Here is a 22,444-nt window from a genome sequence, read left to right on the forward strand (position 1 = left end):
GTGTCTCTATTAAATAATTTATTTTATACTAAATGTTTATTTAATTAATTTTTGTCACAACAAATTCTTAAATAGTTCAGTATCTTAAATCAAAAATCAGTATAACTTCTAACGCACATACATTAGTGCACACACCTTTATTTTTTTAACATTTTGGTTTTTTATTTAAAAAAATATATATATATTTTTTTTAGGAGGGTCAAGGAAATAAAATTAACTCTTAATTTTTCGCATTAAAAATATCTTGAAACTCAACCCGGGCCTTGGAGATGTTCCTCCCCCCCCCCCCCCCCAACCCCCCATGAGCTCTTAAGGTCTTCTAGGCTGCGTCCAGAGAACAAAGGTCCAATGACAAGTGAGAGAAGTCAGGGGCAGGCAATCACCCGGGATCCCACGTTGGCCAATTCCATTTTCATTTCCCTTGTTTTCCTATTGTATTTTTCTTTCAAAATTCTGGACATTAATGGCAACAAGAAAAAATTAAATTGATACTAGCATGTATCATTTTAATATGCTGATCAATACTTTTTTTTTCTTTTTCGATTTGTAATTATTTTATTATTAGAAAAACATTTAGATATTTTGTTGCTTCCCGTAATGACGTGATTTTTTTTACCAGAATTAGATCGTAAGAATTAACAAAACTAACTGGAGGAAAATTCGCTAGGAAAGAATATCTTAATTTTTTTTAAGTTAAATAAGCAAAAACCATGGTTCAAATTGAAGTTTAAGATTTGCTTAAATATGTTTATTTGAACAAGTTTATTTTATTTTATTTTTTCAAATTTTCCTTGGGAGGGTCAGGGGGCTATTTCGTACACCCCCCCCCCCCCTCCTTCTTGTCACATGGCTGTAGGGTTCGAAAAGGCGGCAACACTTTCAAAAACCATTCTCGTACTCATGGTTTTGAGAGAAGAGCCAATGAAAACACACACATGTAGAACTGTTGTTAAAATTGTTTTATTGAATGAGACATTCATTACCCAGGCAGCAGGATAAAATAAAAACAGTTTGTGTTATTGTAATATAAAAACATATAATAATTTGTAACAAAATATTAAAAAAAAAAATAACTAATTTTTTATTATGGTTGGTTACATTTGTGCCTGATACAAAAAACGAAGCCTGTACACTAATGTTATCTCACCATCCACTGGATCACACTACATGTAGTTTGTAGCAGAGTTACCAACGTTTGAGCTCGAAACGAACTTAGACCGCGGAAGATTGATGCTCTATATACTTACAGCAGTGTACCGTGAAACGGGGTGAATAGACACAGTCGGGGTGAACTGAAACAGTCTGCTTGCTCAGAAAAAACTATATACAAAATCTATAGTTGAAAAAAAATTTTATATTTCGAAAGATAATTTGCCAATATTATTACGAGAGATGTTGACGGAACGTGGTGTCTACAGGTCAGGAAAATCACGGAACTCTGGTTTACAGCAGCTATTTTTTGCTAACTTACACTGTTTTTTGATGCCTCCCTTCAGTTTATAGCATCGTACGGTAATCACGTACCTCTGAAAAATTTTTTAGCTTTGCTTTAGCTTTGGAATGTTCCTGCGAATACTGCAAATAATTTTTTAAATTAAATTTGCTCGTGTTTAATTTTTGCTGTATGTGTAGTTGTAAAAAAAATCACCCATGATAAAATAATTTTAGATAAATTTAGTTAAAATGTTCTGGAAAAAGTTCTGAAATTAGTTCCTAGATATTTATAGACACCCTGATAGGTGTGCATTACTAGTATTACATTCCAGAAAAGAAAAAAATTAAAAAAAAATTTTAAGTTTAAATTACCTTACAAATTAATAGACCATTTCTCAATTTGCTTTAATAACTTTTCAATAAATTGTATGAATCAATATGTCATTTTATTCAGAAAATAAAAATAAAAATATTGCTGACACTGATTTTGAGTTAGTCAACTGACCACCATTTAAACTTAATGTGTGTTGGTTTTATTCTAAATTAAAACATTATTATTTACACAGCATTTAAATGTAAAATTTTAATGTTTTCTTCCGTAAGGACGATGCTCATGTTTTAATTTTTGTTGTATACAGTGATACGCGATAGGTAGGTCTGAGCTATAACCATGTAAGTCAAATTTGCGTAAGTCAGGGTACAAGTTTGCACACAAATACACACATACATTCAAATTATGTTTGATTGGGACTGGAAACTAAAGGAAAAAAATATATATTTTGAAGAAAAAAAAGTGTAATAAAATCCTAGATAATACAACAAATTATATATTATTATGATTTGCAAAAATTGTAAACTGGCGTTACTTTCGACATAAAAGACTTCATGAAAATCTAACAAAAGTCGGTCGTGACGGGGCGAATGTACGTCGTAGCGCGTGTACGGGCATGTCGAAAGTTGAACGGTAGAGCTGCTGGATGTAAAAAAGTAGGTAAAATTTTTGTCAACGGGTTCTGAAAAAAATATATATATATTTCCTTGGATTGGTTCACAAGGTACTTGTTGACTGCTCTGTCGAAGAAGACCAGCCAGGCCCGAACTGGAAAGTGTCGATGGGCGCTGGCGGGTCCCAGATGAGCGTTGCCCGAGGGGTGGAGCGGGAGGGGGGAGTTGGGGGCGGGCTACTTCATGAATCTGCCCCTCAGCGACGCGTCCCACTTGGAGTTCCGGCCCCTCAGGACCATGCCCTGGCCGTAGGAGCGGTGCTTGTCTTCCGCCGGTTCGTCCTCCGCCGACATCAGCTGCAACAGCGTGTGCACAACCGCTTCTAGCTCCCAACACTCGACTTATGTTCTCATTCAAACTCAGGATCAAAGCCTGGGGGTTTCACGTGCCGTAACTCATTTCCGATGCGCAACACCTTGGCTCTCGGTACACCGGTAAACAGCATTTGGTGGAAGTAATTTCCGTGAATGGAACAGAATTCGCGTGGAACGGAAATCTGTGACAGACGGTGCTGCCACCTGTGACGGATGGCGAGAACCAAAGTAAATAGAGGGACATGTTTGTTAAAAGGTTTGTCTGCAAAATCTGTTTACGGACGATAATTTTACGTGACAACGTCATGAGAAAAACATTGATGAAAAATTTGCATACTTTTTTAATTTTCAAACATTATTTACAGTTTTTGCAAATTTTAATTTAAATAATTTGTTTTAATATAATCACAAACAATAAGTTATAGAAATAAACTGAAAATCAAATCAATGTCAATGAATTGTTAATTCGAAATGACGAAATTGGACAATTAAATCAAAATTTTAAATTGCTGCTTTTAAAAAGCCCGCCTTAACCTGTTTGATATTATAGAAGATTTTTTCGTACGGTGGTTGGCCGGTTCTTGCACGCTCGGCTCAGTGACCATGAGTCATTCTTTTTCGTGCGTGCAGCCGGCGTTCATCGATTTATAAGACGTTATCACGTCAAAAAATACTTGAATTGCTCACGAGGTATTTGTAAACAGTCCTGACGAAGAAGACAGACTATGTTTTCATAGTGCGACCAGGTTGAACTGTAAAGACAAAGGAAAATGTTGTGTTATTAATTGGTTAGTGAATTTTTAAAAAGATGGGCAGTATTTTTAGTAAAATTCCTTTTCATAAATCAGGTCCAAAGATTTTTTTTTCTCCCCACTTTTATTGGAGTCATTTCATTATATTAAAGCGAATCATGATAGTCGACATAGCTGCTCCAGCAGTTAATTTTAGCTACTTGTCATTGGCGTCTAGAAATGCAGTTCGAAAGTTACTGTCTTTTTTAATCTCTTTCTGTGTGATCTATGCGTAGATAAAGGCAAAGTTACAATATCAAGCGATATGAAAATTTTTTGGCATTAAAACTGTTGCAACCAAATTGGCATCTTTGAATGTTAATTAACACTTATAATGTGATAAAAATAATAATAATAATAATATAACCTGTAATCATCGTCTTGAAAATACAGGTATTAAAATAACTGTCTATATCAACTTTTGTTATGTTAATTAAATAAATCATATGATATAGTTTTTTAGGATAGCCAAAAATTTAAATAAGGTTTTAACAATTTAAGCCCTATAATAAATAAATAAAAATTTATATCAAGAAAATAATAGATCACATTGATCTTATATTCTGTATGCATTTTATTTTTTATCTGGTTTACTTTGCCTTTATTTGTTTGTGTAGTTTTAATTTTGACTTTTTTTTTTTGAGTGTTCTTGTATCTGTCCATTTTTGTTTTGTGTAATCTTATTTGCGTGGTTTCGTTTTATCTTTTGTGTGTTTATTCATTGTGTCTGTGTTGTGCCTATCAGTTAAGGGGGTGCCTCACATTTCAGGCCAAGATTTTGTACTTACTGTAATTACAGATAAACTTGTAGACTTTTTCAATTGTTCAACTTTCATGAAATGAAAAATATATACATCTCATACTTCTTGCGTAATTAGCTGCCTAAGTTACACTTTTAACGATTTTGGGTTGTACAAATAAGGAGAATTTAATTTATTAAAAAATATGAAACTTATTAGGTTTAACTGCAATGCCACTGGCTACTTCAAGAAATGGTTTGAATTTCTTTCAGCAAATATTAATTAATTTTACCTCAAATTTGTTACGATTTTGACAGCCAAGAAACATGAAATCAGTTTTTCTGATAGAAATGCAAACCATATCATGAAGTAGCCAGTGGCACTGCAGTTAAACCTAAAAAAGTTTCAGTTCTGCAATAAATTAAATCCTCCTTTTTTGTACAACCCAAAATTGTTAAAAAAATGTAACATTGGCAGCTAATCATGCAAAAAAGTTTGCGCTGTATATAGTTTTTTTCATTTCGTGAAAGTTAAAACAATTGAAAATAAAGTCTTAAAGTTGATCAGTGATTAATATGAATATAAAATCATGACCTGAAATGGGAGGCACCTCCCTTAAGGCTAATCATTTGCTGCCTGTGAGCGTGGCACAGTTACTAGATAAAACAAAATAAAAATAGAGTGTGTGCTTAAGACTGCACAGTAGAAGTGAAAACTTCATTGGCAATCGCAATCAATGTTTATAATGTTTTATTTTTTTATTTTTTTTTCAATATATAATATCAGCATGATAAACCACTATCTACACACACTAACCTCACAATGTAAACCAAATAATTATTATTACGTACCAATAATAACTATTAAATTAATAATGGCGATTATTACGTATTAACTGAATATACTGAACACAGCGACACAACAGCGAAGAGCAGCTGACTGTATCTTTCTCGCTCGGGCACACTCGGCGATCCCGAGTTCACCCGATCGAGCCTTTCACCTCGGAGCGTGACGGATCAGCCTGACTTACTGCAGACCAAAAAAAGTGTGTGTGTGGTGCGCCAAAAGAAGTTTTCACTTCAATGACGGGAGGGTAGTTCGGAGAGAAGCGGCTTGTTGCGGCCGAGCGGGAGCACGGGAGGGCAAGGCGGGGAGGCACTCACCTGTATCAGGAACATCCTGCGCACGCGGTCCTTGGACGTGTTGAGGTAGCTGCCGTGCAGCAGCAGGTAGGAGAACACAACCACTTCCCCCCGCTTGGCCAGCACGGGCGTGGCCCCGGAGAGCGGCCACTTGTCCTGTCCAGGGGGAGGGGCGGGAGAACAAACAACCAGTCACCGTCCGTCCGTCAGGGAATCTCACATCGCAGACATCAGCATTCCAGGTGCTGATACACACACTGACGCCGATGTTCTTTTAACCCATTTGCATCCACTCACTTTAATGTTAGTAATACCATGGAATCCATAAACTTTTTTATATATTATTATTATTAAAGTTATTTTCTATTTTCATTTTATTTTTATTCTTTAAATAAAATTTTAAAAATAGTTTAAGTTTCACGATAATATACCTTTGTTATAACAATACAAGCTACTCTGAGGGGTTATTTTCGTTCTAAAGGGATTTTTTTCAAGTTTTTCGGGCAGATTAGCCGTTTTGCGTACCAGTACGCCTATGGTGTTATCGGCCAGAAAAACAGCTGCGTATTAGTACGCTTGTAGATTAAAATGGGTTAACATCGATATTTTGTCCCAATCATACCGAATTTTTTTTTTTTTTTTAATTTTTTTTTTCCAGCGATTTCGAAAAAACATGTAATCCCACGTTGATTCTAAACCTTACAGTACATCTACTCCGTAATAGGCATTCTCAAAAGCATCTTTAAGAATTTTTTTTTGTGAAAATAAATATTTTTTTATTGTTCACTTAATATCTGCAGGAGTCCATAAAATAATTGAATAACCATTGAAATTGAACAGAATTTCGGGCCAAAAAAAAAGATGCCATCAGAACATGTAGAGGCGATAAAACATGATAATAGCGAAAATTGAAGAAAATGCTCAGTTGTATTCAGTTTCGTTATTAAGAGCCAAACTTGGATTAGGTATTTAATTTCATCAGAAAAGGTTAGATGTATTAAGAACTCAATGTTACACATACTTAAATATTAATTTCATGAAACATAATAATCATAACAAAGAGATTAAAAAAATAATGGGTGGTTGTACTTTATGTACGTGCGTTAGAAGTTATACACACTTGGGGTAGTAAAAAACTAACTTTTATTTTGCTTGCAAATAATTAATATAAATAAAATAATAAAAAGACTCGAGCAAATTTATAAATACAGTTGTTAAAGTATAAATTCTATCAAATTAAAAATTTTAATAAAATACTCGGTATACAATATTAATATAAACACATGTATGAAATAAATTATTTAATTTATTCAAATAATTTTGATGAATTTAACTAATAAATGAAAACATTATATATTCTGAATTTTTAACATACGTAATTTATTATTTTGAATTATTTATTGAATAATAATCTAACAATTAATAGGCAAATGAATTTTACATGCGGAAACATAATCTCAGTTATATAAATACAATTAAAAAAATTTATAAACATAATTTCTGTCAGTAATATTCACAAAAAAAAATGTTTTTAATGATGTGGATCAATATTTCATAACTATCAATAAAGTATAATATTTAAAAGCACATACATATTTTCTATTTGTATGCAGAATTTTTTTTGTACATAGTCTCGTCCACCACACAGTCATATGGCGCTATCCATTTTGCTTTAACCCGCGGACAACATATCAGCCTGTGTTCAGCCCGGGCAACGTCGGGTACTGCAGCCAGTGATTTGTAAAACTAACCGGATCACCATTTATCAGAAAATAATATCAAAATTTTTAATTTAAAAAAATTGGTTGTCTGTAAAGTCGGTTTACGGACGATAGTTTAACGTGACAACGTCATAACAAAACATTGATGAAATGATTATTGAATTATCACTATTTTGTACGGATACAAAGAAGGAGTGAAATGAAATCTACAGTTTAATTGATAAATTTACTTTTATTTGCACTCATTATTTCAAATATGTTTATTACTTCAACGAAGAGATTATTTTAACTGTAACTTTTATACATGTTTGCTATTTAACTTCTTCCAATATGTGTTATTCTGTTAAGGGTAGGACGATGATAGGAAAAGTAGGAAACGAATGGGAGTGTATCAAGTTAAATGTGCCTCGAAAAAGTCAAATCGATGGTTGTTCCAATTGAGTGGAAGAGAGATAGATGCGACGCAAGCGTACAATGAGCGTAAAGGGACACAGCATAACGGGACAATGTGCGTTACAGGACACTTTTTCGTGCGTGCAGCCGGCGTTCATCGTTTTATTAGACGTCACGTCAAAAATTTAGCAAACCCATAGTCAAAATTTAAGTTCCACATTAGCTTTAAAAACGTTTATTAAAAGAGTTATTTTTAATCATTTTTTCCAGATGAAGGGTCTCTCATTTTCTGTGGAGGGTCTTCCATACATCTCATGTGCCCTAGTAAGCCATGGAATCTTAGATTTGAGTGTATCACAATTCTAGCAAACCCTTTTGCTAAATTGAATAATAAATAGCATCTAAAACCCATAAATAATTATTGTTTTAAGGGAAACAAAAGATTAAAAGAGGAGTACATCTGAGAATCGATGGCATCTTAGATTTGAGTGTATACGCGACTGTAGGACGACCTTTTTGTTGTGACTTAAATTGAATTGCATCCAAAGCACGTGGATAATTTTTCTTGTGAATCCTGGAACGTGAAAGCGAATACGATATTTACCTGAAAAATATAACGATATTTACCCTGAATATAATGCGACCCCAATTTTTTTTCACAATTCAAACACACACAGAAATTAAAAATTATTTGAATTAGTAAAAATATACCATGTTTTCTAGCAGCTTTCTCTGGTGCCACTTATGTCAGAAGAGTGATTTCCGTGGCTTTTTTTTTTAAACAGCAAACGGCGATTAGAAGAAAAATAAAAGGCAGCAATTGGTTCAAAAGCCATTCATATCACAGAGCGAAAAATGCTGTGATTTCTGATGGTCTTCCTCCCCCCCCCCCCTTTTTTTTTTCACAAACCCCGGCTAACAGCGGCATTCCAGAGTGTTATCTTGCCTCATCTGAAATGCCCGCTGACACCCCTCTTCTCTCGCCCAAAAGGTTCGGAAAGCCGCCAACGAGGGCGGACTAAAGTGGCATAAGTGACGCAGTTCACAAGCAGACAGTGTAGTTTTTCAACTGAAAGGAGTCTCAGGATGCACTGACTACCGACGTTCTAAAGTGGCTTATGTGACGCAGTTACAAGGCAGAGTGTTTTTTTAATTTTTTTTTTAATCTTAGCCGTTCCCGTCGCCTGTAAATTCATGTCTGTACGTTTTTGCGATTATGACGTGACTCTTACTTTCAAGTTTCGATAAAACCGTCGCGTTACATTCAGGTAAATGCGGCACGGATCTGAACCAGAGGGAGTCCTAAGTTCGAGTGAAGAGGGGAGGAGCGCACCTTGTCAGCTCGGGTCGCGCAGGGCTGCCAACCGCGACAGCGTCACCCAAGCTCACGACACTCCCGACGGTAAAGTCAGACGACTTCATCCGGCCGAGTCCGCTACACTCTCACGAGCCACAGTGAATTTACGTACGGACTTACCAGCGGACAACTCACCCCGAATAATCGTAATCATCAACATTCCTTTACTAACATCTTACACATAAAAAAAAAAAATTGTATGTTGGAATGTATGACGTCGATGAATCTCCCCGACACCGTTTGACCGACCGCCAAGAAAATTGGCACACAGAGATATTTGAACACAGGAGAACATTATCAAAAAAAAAAATTGGTTGTCTGTAAAGTAGGTTTACGGATGATAGTTTAACGTGACAACGTCATAACAAAACATTGATGAAATGATTGCATACTTTTATGAATAAAAATTGAATCATTTTTATTTTAATAATAAAAGGATAAATACTTCAAATTATACTAGTAATCAGATTTTTAAAATGCACGAATAATTGACATTTATTGCAGAAATTGTTGTTGTTCGAGTGAAGAAGGGGAAAGAAGTCCCCCGCGGGACAGGGGCGCACCTTGTCGACGTAGTGGTAGTCCTCCCCGTCCTTGCTGACGGTGTGGCTCTCAAGCGGGCCCAGCTTGTGGGAGCCCGGGTAGACGGCCAGACCGCCGTTCTCCGGCGAGGTGTCGTCCATGTGGATGAACACCGCCACCATCGAGTGCTTCTCGAACGGGAAGTAGGGGTAGTCCTGCAACAGCGTCGTCCGCCCTCCCCCGAGTCCTCGCGCGTCGTGTCGGCGACGAGGGGCCAGAGTAGCGGGGCCCTCTCTCCCGCTCACGGCGACGCCGGGCGGAGCGCGAAGGGTTTGCAGTCCAGACTTGATGTAAGTCCTTGGACATGCGCATTGCAGCGCGACACAGTCGCACCTGTGTTTTCGTAACCATGTGCGTCTCTGAACTGAGGACGGGAGCAGATGGCAGTATCCCGAAACGTCGCTTGTTTCTGTTTTGGTAAAACTGTTGTGTTCGTTTCGTCTTTTCGTTTCGTCGTGTTTTTGTCTCGTTTCAACTGTTGTGCTGAATTATTTTGGGTTCAATATTTCTGTTTCGTCATCATTTGTGGGTTTTTTTTTCGTTCTCTTAGTACATATTTCTTTGTTTTTCTTTGTTTGTTGACCATATTCCTGTTACGGAATATTTTATGGTGTTTATATCCTTGTTGACAACAGCAATTTTTTGCTTAATTTGTGTTTTTTTTGTCTTTTTTAAGAATTGTTATTTATTTATTTCTTAATTTTTTTATTTTTTAGTTTTTCTTCAACAGAAAAAGGTTCTTAGCAATGGCGTATGTCCAAAAACTTACATCAAGTCATGCACTCCCATTGCACAAATCTTTCAAAGATAATATTTGCAGTCTAGCTCGCGACGAAACGAATTCCTGAAATTTCGGTAACCCCGCAGATGAACAACAGCATAAAAAAATATTTCTGTTTCAATATCTAGTTAAAGTCTTCGAGGACTGAAACAATTATGATGGCAGTGATTGGGAGTAACTTCATACGACAAAACAGCCTAAATATAAACACGCGTATAAACAATCACTGACGCACACTTTCAAACTAAAGAAGTATGTGTCTGTTGTTCATTTGCTGCTGTCACGTTTTAAATTCTGTCCGGATTGAATATGGTTCTGTCTAATTTGTTCTTATTTATGTTACGACAGTAGTAGATTTAAACGTGCACTTTTTCGTTACTTTCGCCTTCTGAAAGTGGTTGCGTCTTACGATTGGAGGCATCACTAATTTGCCAAATTTACTGAATTTCTAAGACCTAACTTTGTTAACTCTTAAAATTTAAGTAGGCCTCGCCATATTGGATTACACACTACTGGACAGCTCTATACTATCAAATCTGTACGAATAATGGCCTGGTGACAAGAAATGTCACGACGAATAATATATTTTGTAAATCATTAAATTTTGTATTTTTTTTTTATCGTGGTACACAAATTGTAACACTGAAACATACCATAAAAATTGACAATTAAAAACAGGTTTCACTAAACTAATAAAAATTAAATGTTATTTTGACACTGGCCGCATCTTCTACCATCAGTCAGAATGGTATGACAATATAAGAGATGTTTTTTTCAATAGAAAAAAAATTTTGGTCTTTAGTGTTTGTGGTTAAACCTAGAGTTGGGCCATAAAAAAAAATTATCGTACTCTCGAATATCATTGAACCTCTAGATATCTGACTGATTTGATTTCAAAGAATACTATTTTTTAAAAAAAAAATATCTCTGTCGTATTAACTTTCCTCAAGATGACGTACTTTTAAAATGAAATATTACATAAATAAAATTACGAAATGGTATTGAACAGGTAAACTTATTATGTGGAATGACTTTTTGAAATGGTAGAATGTTTATTAAAAAACATTGTTAATTTTTTTTTTTTTTTTTTTTTAACTTATCGAACCTTATTCTATTTTTTTAACCCTTGAGACCAGTAGCGAATCCAGAGTGGGGGGGCCCAAGGGGCTCAAAGCCCCCTCCAAAAGCATCTGGGTCCAAAATTGTTTTAGAGTTTGCCTTGATAAAGCCCAGCCCCAGCTGGGTCAAGCCCCTCCCGAAACCAAAATCCTGGATATCCGCCACTACTCGGAAACCTTGATTACTGGGATCGAAAGGTTAGATTCGAGGTACTCGATTGCGATTGAGATTACAAGGTTTGGATCCAAGGGGGGAGAAAGAACTGCTTCCGGACCGGGTCGCTCGACTCAAAACGTGGCAAATAGGGTTTCCTTGAAGGGTCCCGTCTCGCGACCGGTCGGCCGTCGCAACGGCGTCGCCGGCCCACCTGGTGCATGAGGTAGGGGGCGCCCTTCTCCGGGGGCTTGAGGTGCGCCTTGGTGTGGTGCAGCAGGACGTTGGGCGTGCCCATGATGTCCTCCAGAGCGTCGAGGAGCCTGTCGTTCATGAGGACCCGCGTGAAGGCCGCCGAGTGGAACTGCAGGTTGTGGATGGACAGCACCTGCGGGCACGCGGCTCGGACTCAGCGCCAGGGGCGCAACAACAGGAGGGGGGGGGATAAGGGTATTTTGCCCCACCCCCACCCCCCCTCTGAAACTTTGATGTGGGGGGGGCAAACGGCGGGGGCAAAGAAAATGCTGTGTAATCAATTTTTTTTAGATGATAAAACTGCTTAAATAGCACCATTTTCACACCCGGGGGAGGACCCGCGGATACCCCCGTTTCAATGAGAGGGGGGGGGGGAATGGATGATTCTTTATAAAAAGGTATATATTGCCCACAAACCCCCCCCCCCCCCCCCCTCCTTTTGGAAATTTAGTTGTTGCGCCCCTGGTCAGCGCGACAAGACTATAATACACCCCTGCACACCCTGCTGGGACTGTGTCAGCTTGATCACACCACTTTCTCATTATTAATATACATACACACACGCACGTATACCAGGGCCGGCGCGTCCGTACAGGCGAACCCGGCAACCGCCCAGGGCGCCAAGTAGCTGGGGGCGGCGCAGCACGACACACAACAGCTCATATAGTATGTTTAACGATTATTGAAACTAGATGATAAATGGATTTTTGTAACAGTTTGGAATGTTTATATCGATATAAGTAATTATTTAAAGTCCACTGTGAGACCTGTTTATGATTTGTAATAAGTAAAAAAGTAAAAAAAAAAAAAAAACACAAGACTGCGTACTATTGATTGTTGACAAAAATCTTAGGGTTACGTGATGCATTTTGACGCAAGGAAAATTGTTTTTGAGGTGACTGGCCGGGGGGGGAATTAAGGTTTTTCGCCTAGGGCACCAATTTACCTTGCACACCGGCCCTGACATATATATGTGTGTATGTATGTACAGTGCACTCCCGATTATCCGCGAAATTAAGCAGCAGGGCCACCTCGGATAGTGAAAATTGCGGATAATCCGCAAAAGAGCCCCAAAAGTGGGAAACAAAAAAAGGAAACATTAATTTCAACTTAAATATCTAAACATTTATGTACATTAAAAGTTACCATTAACAGTGACATATTTTCAATGATGCTAAAATTTTAGTATTTTACTGAATAATTAACATTTCAGTAACGTAAACGTAAAAGTGCTCAACCGTACGACTAGGAACAAAGTGCGACAGAGACAAAAATAGCAACGCATGCCAACCTGCTGCGTGAGTTCCGAGAAGGCCTGTGACGTTTTCTGTATACTGCACACAATACACTCGTCGGTAGAGTTCAAATTTGCTCACTTGTAATGAAATACAGATTTACATATGTGCTGTATTTTTTCGTAGCACCGCACCGCGGATCATCCGCCCGCGGATAATAGGGAGTTTATTGTGTGTGTGTGTGTTTGTCTCTTATGCGTGCCTGAACCATTCATCCAATTGCGATGAAATTTTACACTCTTGATCTTCGAAGTACGAGGAAGGTCATTCATTGTCTAGGTCAGATTTCGATAAATCGATAAAACCGACCCTCGAAGCAGAATTCAAGGTGGTTGCTCGATTAGTATCGGATTATTGCCATTAAAGTATTTTATGACGTGTTTATGCCCCCGGAAACACTTCATTACTAATTTTAAGTTCATTATTGTTAATTAGTAAATATATTCTTTTTCGTAGTGACTATATCGTAGATTTTTCGGCTTGACTTTATCCTTAAATTAGTGGTGGAAAATTTTATGTTAGAAGAGCACTCAATGAATAAAAAAAAATTAGATTTTCCAAAAATGATAGAAATTTGAATTTTTTCTGGGTTTCGGGAAAACTTAATTCTTATTGATTTATGATATAGTAAAAATAAAGAGATAAAATATATTCTACATACGAAGTTAATCCAAAACTGTATACTACATGATTTAATGCTTTAAGTTCATGCTAGGACTGACATAAAAATATTTGCCTTTAAGTTCATAAAAACCATTAAATAAGGACAAAAAACCTTCTGTAATCTATTAAATACGGCTGTTTTGTGAATTTATTTAATCTCACATGCAAAAACAAAAGGCTTCTGCGAATACTGTTTTGTTTTTTTTCATACAAATTTAATTTATAATTGAATTCCATAATACTCACAAATATTGAATTTCCAATTGGAATTTTGAGATACAGTAAAAAAATTTTTTTCTCTCCTGAAAGGAGTCTAAGAAAAATTGATCCCAAATACAGTAAGATTTAAAAGAGAATAATATACAAGGAAACCATAGCATGGAATGGCAATGCAATTTCTTGAACCAGTAAATTTTTTTAAGTTTGAAAAGTAGTTTTGTTTGGTCTGGTGGAATTTGTAAATTAGAATGTGATTAATTTTAAATTATAACCATTTATCATCTGTTGAATATAAAAACAATGCGTGAATAATATCGCAGGAAACAAATCTAAATTTCTCAATAAATCATCTTAGCTTCGTACATGTTACATTTAGTTCAATATTTTTTTTTTTGTGAATGAGTCCGACATGTGTATTGATAACAAAAAAATAATAATTTAAAAAAAAATTAAATGTTGAATTGAATATCAAATTATTTTTGACGTGACAACGTCTAATAAATCGATGAACGCCGGCTGCACACACGAAAAAATACCGTATTTACTCGTGTATAGCGCGCCCTCGTGTATAGCGCGCACCACGATTTTTGCAACTAATTCCAAAGAAAAAAAAAATTGAAATTTTTTTTTCCCCCATAAATAAATTTTACTAACATTTTGTGGTACCTGATTATTTAAATTGATGTGTGGTGATGCGTCAGGAAAATACATAAACTCTGCTGTCTAAACGGAAGATAATGAAGCGCTATATCGTCACAACTGGTACGTGGAAGGAAGGAAGGGAGGGAGGCGTGCCGCGCTACGTTGCTAAGCTGGCGCGGAGAACTTGATGACTCACCGGTGAGGAATGGAGGAAGCAAAGAAGTTGCCGGGGGGGGGGGGGGGGGAACTGGTGACAACATTCTCTCTTTCTCTCTCTCTCTTTTTACTAGCTTCTGAGCTGGCTTTCTGTAAAGGGGGGAGGTCTAAAAATAAACAAGAGACCATGATGTGCGAGCTTGCGCGCGCGCGTGTGCGTGTGTGTGTGTGTGTGTGTGTGTGTGTGTGTGTGTGTGAAACAGAGGCCTTGTTGCTTGTGCGTATGTGTGGGGGCTGGCCAGAAACGTCACCCGTCACCCGGCAGTTAACGACTTCCACTCCTCCCCCCCCCCCCCCCCCCAAAAATTTTTTTCCCCGTGTATAGCGCGCATCCTTATTTTTTTCCTTTACTTGAGGGGAAAAAAGGGCGCGCTATACACGAGTATATACGGTATCCCGTAATGCACATTGTCCCGTTACGCTGTGTCCCTTTACGCTTATCTCTCTTCCACTCGACTGTAACAACCATCGATTTGACTTTTTCGAGGCACATTAAACTTGAAACACTCCCATTCGTTTCCTACTTTTCCTATCATCGTCCTATCCTTTAACAGAATAACACAGATTGGAAGAAGTTAAATAGCAAACATGTATAAAAGTTATAGTTAAAATAATCTGTTCGTTCAAGTAATAAACATATTTGAATTAATGAGAAGTAAATTTATCAATTAAATTGTAGATTTCATTTCACTCCTTCTTTGTATCCATACAAAATAGTGATAATTCAATAAAAATGATTCAGTTTTATTCATAAAAGAATGCAATCATTTCATCAATGTTTTGTTATGACGTTGTCACGTTGTTAAACTATCGTCCGTAAACCGACTTTACAGAAAAACCAATTTTCTTCATTTTTGAGTACTTGCGGACCCGAGAGCATGAGATATCGGAAGCGGACTGACTCGAATGACTGCGGAGCGTGGAAGGAGCGCGGGACGTGGAACCTCGTGAGGCGCGCGGGAGGAGTTATCGCGACTCACTGTGACGGGCTTGTTCTTCGCCAGCTCCTTCATGTCGTTGCCTTGCCACACGGCCTCCAGCTGGTCGTTCTTCTTGGCGCGGAACAGGTCGTCGTACTCGTCCGAGAACTTGTCGAACTCCTGCTTCGAGAAGATGTTCTCCAGCTTGATGAAGCCATTATCCTTGTAGAACTTGACCTGCTCTTCCGACAGGAACCTGCGGGAGAAATCATAATTTGATATTCAATTCAACATTTAATTTTTTTTTTTTTTAATTTTTTTTGTTACCAATACACATGTCGGACTCATTCACAAAAAAAAATATATTAAAAAACTTGTAACATGTACGAAGCTAAGATGATTTACTGAGAAATTTAGATTTGTTTCCTGCGATATTATTTCACGCATTGTTTTTTTACATTCAACAGATGATCAATGGTTATGATTTAAAATTAATAATATCCTAATTTACAAATACCACCAGTCCCAACAAAAACTACTTTCAAAATGACAGGGCCTCACATCAAATTCATTTACTTGTTATATGCCTACCGACAGCGCGAAACTTTTGAGGCAGGCACAACATATATACAACAAACATACACTCGTACAGATGGACAATTCGCACGCAAACGAAAACACCAATTATTTAAACAGCAACAACATATGCACAGAAAAAGAAAAAAAAAGTCAAAAAATAATAATCTAAAAATTGTAAGTACTTATAAGTTATTAAAATAGGTTTAGCACTATTTTCAAAACCAGAATTTTTGAGAAATAATGGTAAAACAAAAACATATTAAAAAATAGGATTTTTAAAAAAAATTAACCTTCATTTATAATTAAAATGTAGTGTGTTCCAGAACTCAATGCCACATCTAGAACAATATATAGTCCAATAAATTACAGTTCTGAATTTAAAAAAAAAATTAGAAAAGTGTCATAGTTTTTGAGTTAAGTAGGTGTTTACTAAAAAATCTTAAACTACCCGCCCTGCTATATAATATATACTGTGACTACAGATTTTTGTTAAGTTATCATTAATAACCATACTATTGATAATGATTAAAAATAAAATCATACATACTATAATATTTTGGGGGGAAAAATATTTGCAGAATTTATGTTGCCAACATTTATCAGTATGATAACTTAGCAAGTTATTAGCTAAATGAGCCATCTTTCAAATAACCTGCTAAGTTAGCACAGGTCAAATTATTTCACAGTATGAATAGTCAAATTTACGATATTTAAAATTTTTTGCCACATGAGTTGTGCAAAGAAAATTTTTTCTCCCCAAAAGTAAAGCATTTTTGATATTATTTTTTTAATTTATATCAATAGTAGAGTCATTTAGGATTGTGTAACAAAAATTTGTAGTCACAGTATCAAATAATTGGTGCAGGGTAAGGATTTTATTTTTGAATAAACTTGTATAGCTGAAAAAACTACAACACTTTATACTTTTGGTTTACTATTAAAAAAAACTTCTCAAATTGAAACAATTCAAGTACTGTTGAAACCATTTTGTTTTAATAAATGGAATATTTATATGGACGTCACACTTATACTTGAAGATCAAAAGTACACATTTTTGCATATTATACTTGAGTACTCATAAAATTAATACAAAACTTTATGCATTAAATATTTTTCTTGCACTTCTTCAAATCTAATAAATTAAAAGAATTTCTATCATGGGGTGCAGTTAAGTAAAAAAACTAAATATATTTTTTTTTGAAATCATAATATTTTACAAACACTATTGCTAATTAAAATTACTGAGTAAAAATAGTTGAACTGAGTAATAATTTCAAGTGTGAAATGCCTCTTTAGAGAGGAAATGAAATAAATTTTTTGTAACATTAATTAAATATAAGAATGTAATTATAATATTTTTCAAAGGGTAGGCAACATTTTTCTAACATACAATTAACATGATTAGCAATACTATCATTTTCAACAAAAGAACTGGTTGAAAAACAAAAATAATTTAAAAAAAAAAAGTATCTTAATGGCATTGAATTAATGAATAAACTAACGTATGATGCATAATGTTAAGGTAATAGCATTTGTTTAACGCAATCACTTTCCGTACGACAATAACAAGGCTATCGTAACTCTAAATAATCGTGTATTCATAAACAATTTCACGTAAATTTTTCAAATAGTCAGAAATTTACATTTAAAGTTAAATAAAAGGTTTCATGAATGAAAAAAAAAAATTCTTTGATTTAAAGTTTTCTTGTAACCACTGAAATTCAGTGGACAAGTTTTAAACTTCAGATGGCTTTGAGGTGGAACCAGTGGTTTTTGAGCTACGACATCCCTGCACTTCTGAACATGGAAACGCAAGAGGACACTTAAGTACTCACTTCGGCATTGTGAATCGGGTCGTAACTTCTCAGCACTGTGGACAAACACCAAATGAAGAGCTGGACTTTACGCCGGGCAATATATAGCGCTATCCGGTGGTCAAGGTCTGTGTGTCTCCGTTGCCCAAGAGGGCGTGGCGTACTATCTCACAAAAAGAAAACAACAACATGGCATTCGTGATAATTCCCTTACAGATTAACACGTACATTCAAGAGGCCAATACACCGCTGGAATGTAAAAAGATACAATGGATGAAATGAATCCTTGTGATCTATTAAACTTTAAAGACTTAACCAAAGACGGATGTATGATTACTAATCACTTAAGTCTGGACCTAACGTCTTACACTGATATTTAGTCAAATTAAGCTCAATATCGAGGAAATAACTGAACTGCAAATTTTTTTTTTGTGCAGTTTACTGATATCGTATTCTTTTATTTAGTTTTTTTTGTCGTAATATTTACAAGCACAAGAATTGTGATTAAAAACTGTGCCACCCGTCTTTTTTATAATTCATATTTTTAAAATTTTTGGCTTGCTGTCAAGGCCATCGAGAATGATGTCCGTGAATTGAGGGGGAGGAGGGGTGTTTAAAAGTAAAATCCCTATTCCCTGGCAACAGGAATGAGTTTCCAGATTTTATTTCAACGCTTGGGTTCACCCTGGTAGGGTGAGAATCACAAGTCCATTTGTTAATAGAATTCATACGGAATCCTTACAGGTTACTTAATACACGCAGATCTCGTTAACAATTTTGACTATGGTAACATTTACATTCATTGTACGCTTTGCGCCGCATCTATCTCTCTTTCACTCGACTGTTTATAAAGTGAATTGAAAAGTTAATGTGGTTTTCATTGCTTATTACAACAATTTCGGCAATAAAGGTTAATTATTCTTGCATTTTAAAAATCTGATAACTAGTATAATTTCAAGTATTTATTCTTTTATTATTAAAATAAAAATGATTCAATTTTATTCATAAAGTATGCAATCATTTCATAAATGTTTTGTTATTACGTCCCGTTAAACTATCGTCCGTAAACCGACTTTACAGACAACCAATTTTTTTTACTGGAATTGTGATCTAAATTTTTTTTTCCTAACCTAAATTAAAACCAAGTGTTTGTGGGGGTATTAAAGACTAAGTGCGTCTGAGGCCGAAGTCCATACGCTCTACACATGAAGGGAAAGGGTCACATGCATCGCATGCTAGGAGGGGATTGGCCAGCCATGGCAGCGATTATGCCATGACTTAACTCCCCTCACTGGTTGCAGGAATCACTAGGATGGTCCAGAAAGAAAAGTTTGATCAGAGCAGAAAGAAAATACTAAGCCAAGGGCAGGAACGTGGACACTACTGTCCGCATTGGTTTTGGGTGGGGCTGGTTTTTTTCTTTCTCTCTCTCTCTTTCTTTCTCTCTCTTTCTTTCTCTCTCTTTCTCTCCCTCCTTCTCTCTCTTTCTCTTTCTCTCTCTCTCTTCCAGTGGTGACTTTCTTTGTTTCCCACCGGGCTGCCTGCCAGCCTGTCTGGAATTTTGGGTTTTGAAAATTCACAAAGCAAACACATAGGGAGAAAGCCCAACAAATTTGCTTTCCCCCCGCTCGGACATTTGGTTTTTTTCTCGACGGTTCTCTCGCTGGTGATTCTCATCACCAACCAGGCAAACAACCCTTTTTATTCACTTGTTATTTATATTTTGGCTGCTTCATTAACGTCGAGCAATTAGCGACCAATTTTGATAATTACAAATTTACACCCACGCCTTACCTGGGATTCGAACCCAGAACTCTTAGCACCGCGCTACGGAGGTCGGCTTAAAATTATGTTGAAAATAAATGGGTTAATATTAAATCAAATTTTATTGAAAAGAAACAGTAGTAAATAATAATGTCCAGCATTGGCTTAGCTATACCTAATATAGCTAACAAAATAATTATAGTCTAAAATGTATTATGCCTTACTTTTTTTTAATTTGAATAACATTTCAAAAAGTACTTTAAAAAACCTTTTATTAACATTTTGAGGTCAATTATTATTATTATTTCTTTTTGGTATTGCTAACACCTCTTAAAAAAATCAAAATCAATCACAAAATAATCAAAATTATTTTTCTTTTTTGCTTAATTTAAATTTTGTACGCTTTGGAAAATCTTTAATTCCGTGTCACTATACAAATTCTAAAATGGCACTCAAAATTTTATTTTTAAAAGGGAAAATTTCTGAGCAAAAGTTCTCTGTGTGCCTTCATATGTCACACGAAAATAATTGATTGTGGTTTTTAGTAATGCTACTCCACTAAATCTTTCAGATTTTACAGTTGAAGTTAAATTATTTTGCAGTGTTCACAAGCGTAACACTAAGTTCAAAGCAGTTTTCGGATCTGATGGCAGGTCTTATCTTATCAGTGTGGAAATTCACTGACAACCAGCTCAAGTAAAATACAGTGATATTATTTTGCCATGAAAATATACAAGGGTTATCTCGGATGTTAAATAAATTTTTCCAATATAGATGCAATACGTAACAAGTTTATAATTTTAGCGAACCTATTTTATTTCTGTCGTTACATCACTGATCTTATCAAAATATTCATTAAAAATTTGCACTTAAATGTTATATTTATATAATTTCACATTTAGAAAATAATGTACACATACACGTTTTAATGACAGTTGGTCATTTAATTAAAAACAATGTCAGACTTTTTTTAAAATAAATTTTTCAATACCAATCCATACAATATTTTGAAATGTTAGTTAAGAAAATTGAGAAATGGTCTGTTAATTTGTTATGTTTTTTAACTTAACTATTTTGGGTTTATTCTTCATTTTTCTGGAATACCACACTACAAATGCACACCAAAAAACATTTGAAAGACGTTTGATTTTGGATAATGGGTAATTAAACATGTCCTGAAGGACAAATAACTAACCAGACAGGGAATACAAAAGCTTAAATATTTCAGATTTAAAAATTAAATATTGTACTATATATCATTACATAATGTAAATAAATCTGGCTTGCATTTTAAATATGCAACTGAGAAAAAAAAACAAGTGCCTTAATCTGTAGCTTAAAGCCCGTAAGCTAAGAAAATTCATCAGGCGTAAAAAAGAATTTAGCAAGGAAATGATGTATAGTCACTGTCAACATACAATAAGGTATTTTTTGACGTGACGTCTAATAAAATAAACGCCGGCTGCACGCATGAAAAAGTGTCCCGTTACGATCATTGTACGCTTGCACCGCATCTATCTCTCTTCCACTCGATTGGAACAACCATCGATTTGACTTTTTCGAGGCACATTAAACTTGAAACACTCCCATTTGTTTCCTACTTTTCCTATCATCGTCCTATCCTTAACAGAATACCACAGATTGTAAGAATTTAAATAGCAAACATGTACAAAAGTTATAGTTAAAATAATCTCTTCGTTAAAGTAATGAACATATTTGAATTATTGAGTGCAAACAAAAGTAAATTTATCAATTAAATTGTAGATTTGATTTCACTCCTTCTTTGTATCCATACAAAATAGTGATAATTCAATAAAAATGATTCAATTTTATTCATAAAAGTATGCAATAATTTCATCAATGTCTTGTTATGACGTCACGTTAAACTATCGTCCGTAAACCGACTTTGCAGACAACCAATTTTTTTTCTTTTTTAGATTCACAATAAAGAAGTCGCGTGAGCAAGCAAACAACGGTGTGGCGCAACAGCCCGGGGTCAAGACGACCCGTTACAGACGCAGTTGTGCCGACGACGGACGCCGGTATCAACAATTGGCCCTTGACATCCCGCCGAGGATAGCTACGATACCACACTTATGTAAGCAGTGACGCGAACTGCCGCGGGATCAACACCAGCCGCACTTTACAATGTTCGAGAAGAGTTTCAAAGGCTCAAATGTACATAACTTTACTCATTCATAAATTCCGAGTTTTTAAGTTTTTGGAAAAAAAATTTGTATTTATTAATGAGGGATATGCTAGAAATAATGACTTTTTACGACAAAACCGCACATACGAACAATCAGTTTAAAACCATGTACTATGCAATTTCTTGCTGTCAATTTATGATAGAAATATAATTGGCCTTTAAAGTTCTTAAAAAAATTAAATTAGCACTAAATGAATTGATATATATCTTTCTAACTGCAACTAAAGATAGTTGTGTTATGATTTGATCAACAATCATGGGTAATTTTGTGTTGATATAAAAGTCCGAATAATTTAACGCTTTAATGAAAGAGGTGTCTTACTTTTGTTATTGTGT

The 22,444-nt window shown here is 35.6% G+C and overlaps 1 protein-coding gene and 1 long non-coding RNA gene across 2 annotated transcripts in view; one reads left to right on the forward strand and one right to left on the reverse strand.

Annotated features, from left to right (window-relative positions):
- The window catches only part of LOC134541287 (uncharacterized), a 36,121-nt gene extending 13,936 nt beyond the window's left edge, over positions 1–22,185 (forward strand). The window contains exon 2 of the long non-coding RNA XR_010076597.1: positions 21,837–22,185. This is a non-coding gene — a long non-coding RNA (uncharacterized LOC134541287). The remainder of the gene's footprint in view (positions 1–21,836) is intronic.
- Positions 941–18,262, reverse strand: LOC134541045 (probable alpha-ketoglutarate-dependent hypophosphite dioxygenase). The gene is made up of 6 exons (XM_063384182.1): positions 18,157–18,262; positions 15,803–15,998; positions 11,747–11,920; positions 9,461–9,634; positions 5,448–5,582; positions 941–2,735 (listed from the first exon to the last, which is right to left on the reverse strand). The coding sequence occupies exons 1-6, from the start codon at positions 18,162–18,164 to the stop codon at positions 2,616–2,618; spliced, it is 807 nt and encodes a 268-aa protein (XP_063240252.1). The 5' UTR covers positions 18,165–18,262; the 3' UTR covers positions 941–2,615.
- Positions 22,186–22,444: the final 259 nt, after the last annotated feature.

The sequence above is a fragment of the Bacillus rossius genome, chromosome 18 (genome assembly GCF_032445375.1).
Source record: "Bacillus rossius redtenbacheri isolate Brsri chromosome 18, Brsri_v3, whole genome shotgun sequence".
NCBI classification, from domain to species: domain Eukaryota; kingdom Metazoa; phylum Arthropoda; class Insecta; order Phasmatodea; family Bacillidae; genus Bacillus; species Bacillus rossius.

What these genes read in the sequence shown, in the direction of transcription:
- LOC134541045 (XM_063384182.1), bottom strand. An exon ending in CGAAGAACAAGCCCGTCACA is followed by an intron (nt 11,921 to 15,802) that starts GTGAGTCGCGAT and finishes GCGTGCCCGCAG; the next exon opens with GTGCTGTCCATCCACAACCT. An exon ending in CCCCCTACCTCATGCACCAG is followed by an intron (nt 9,635 to 11,746) that starts GTGGGCCGGCGA and finishes ACGCTGTTGCAG; the next exon opens with GACTACCCCTACTTCCCGTT.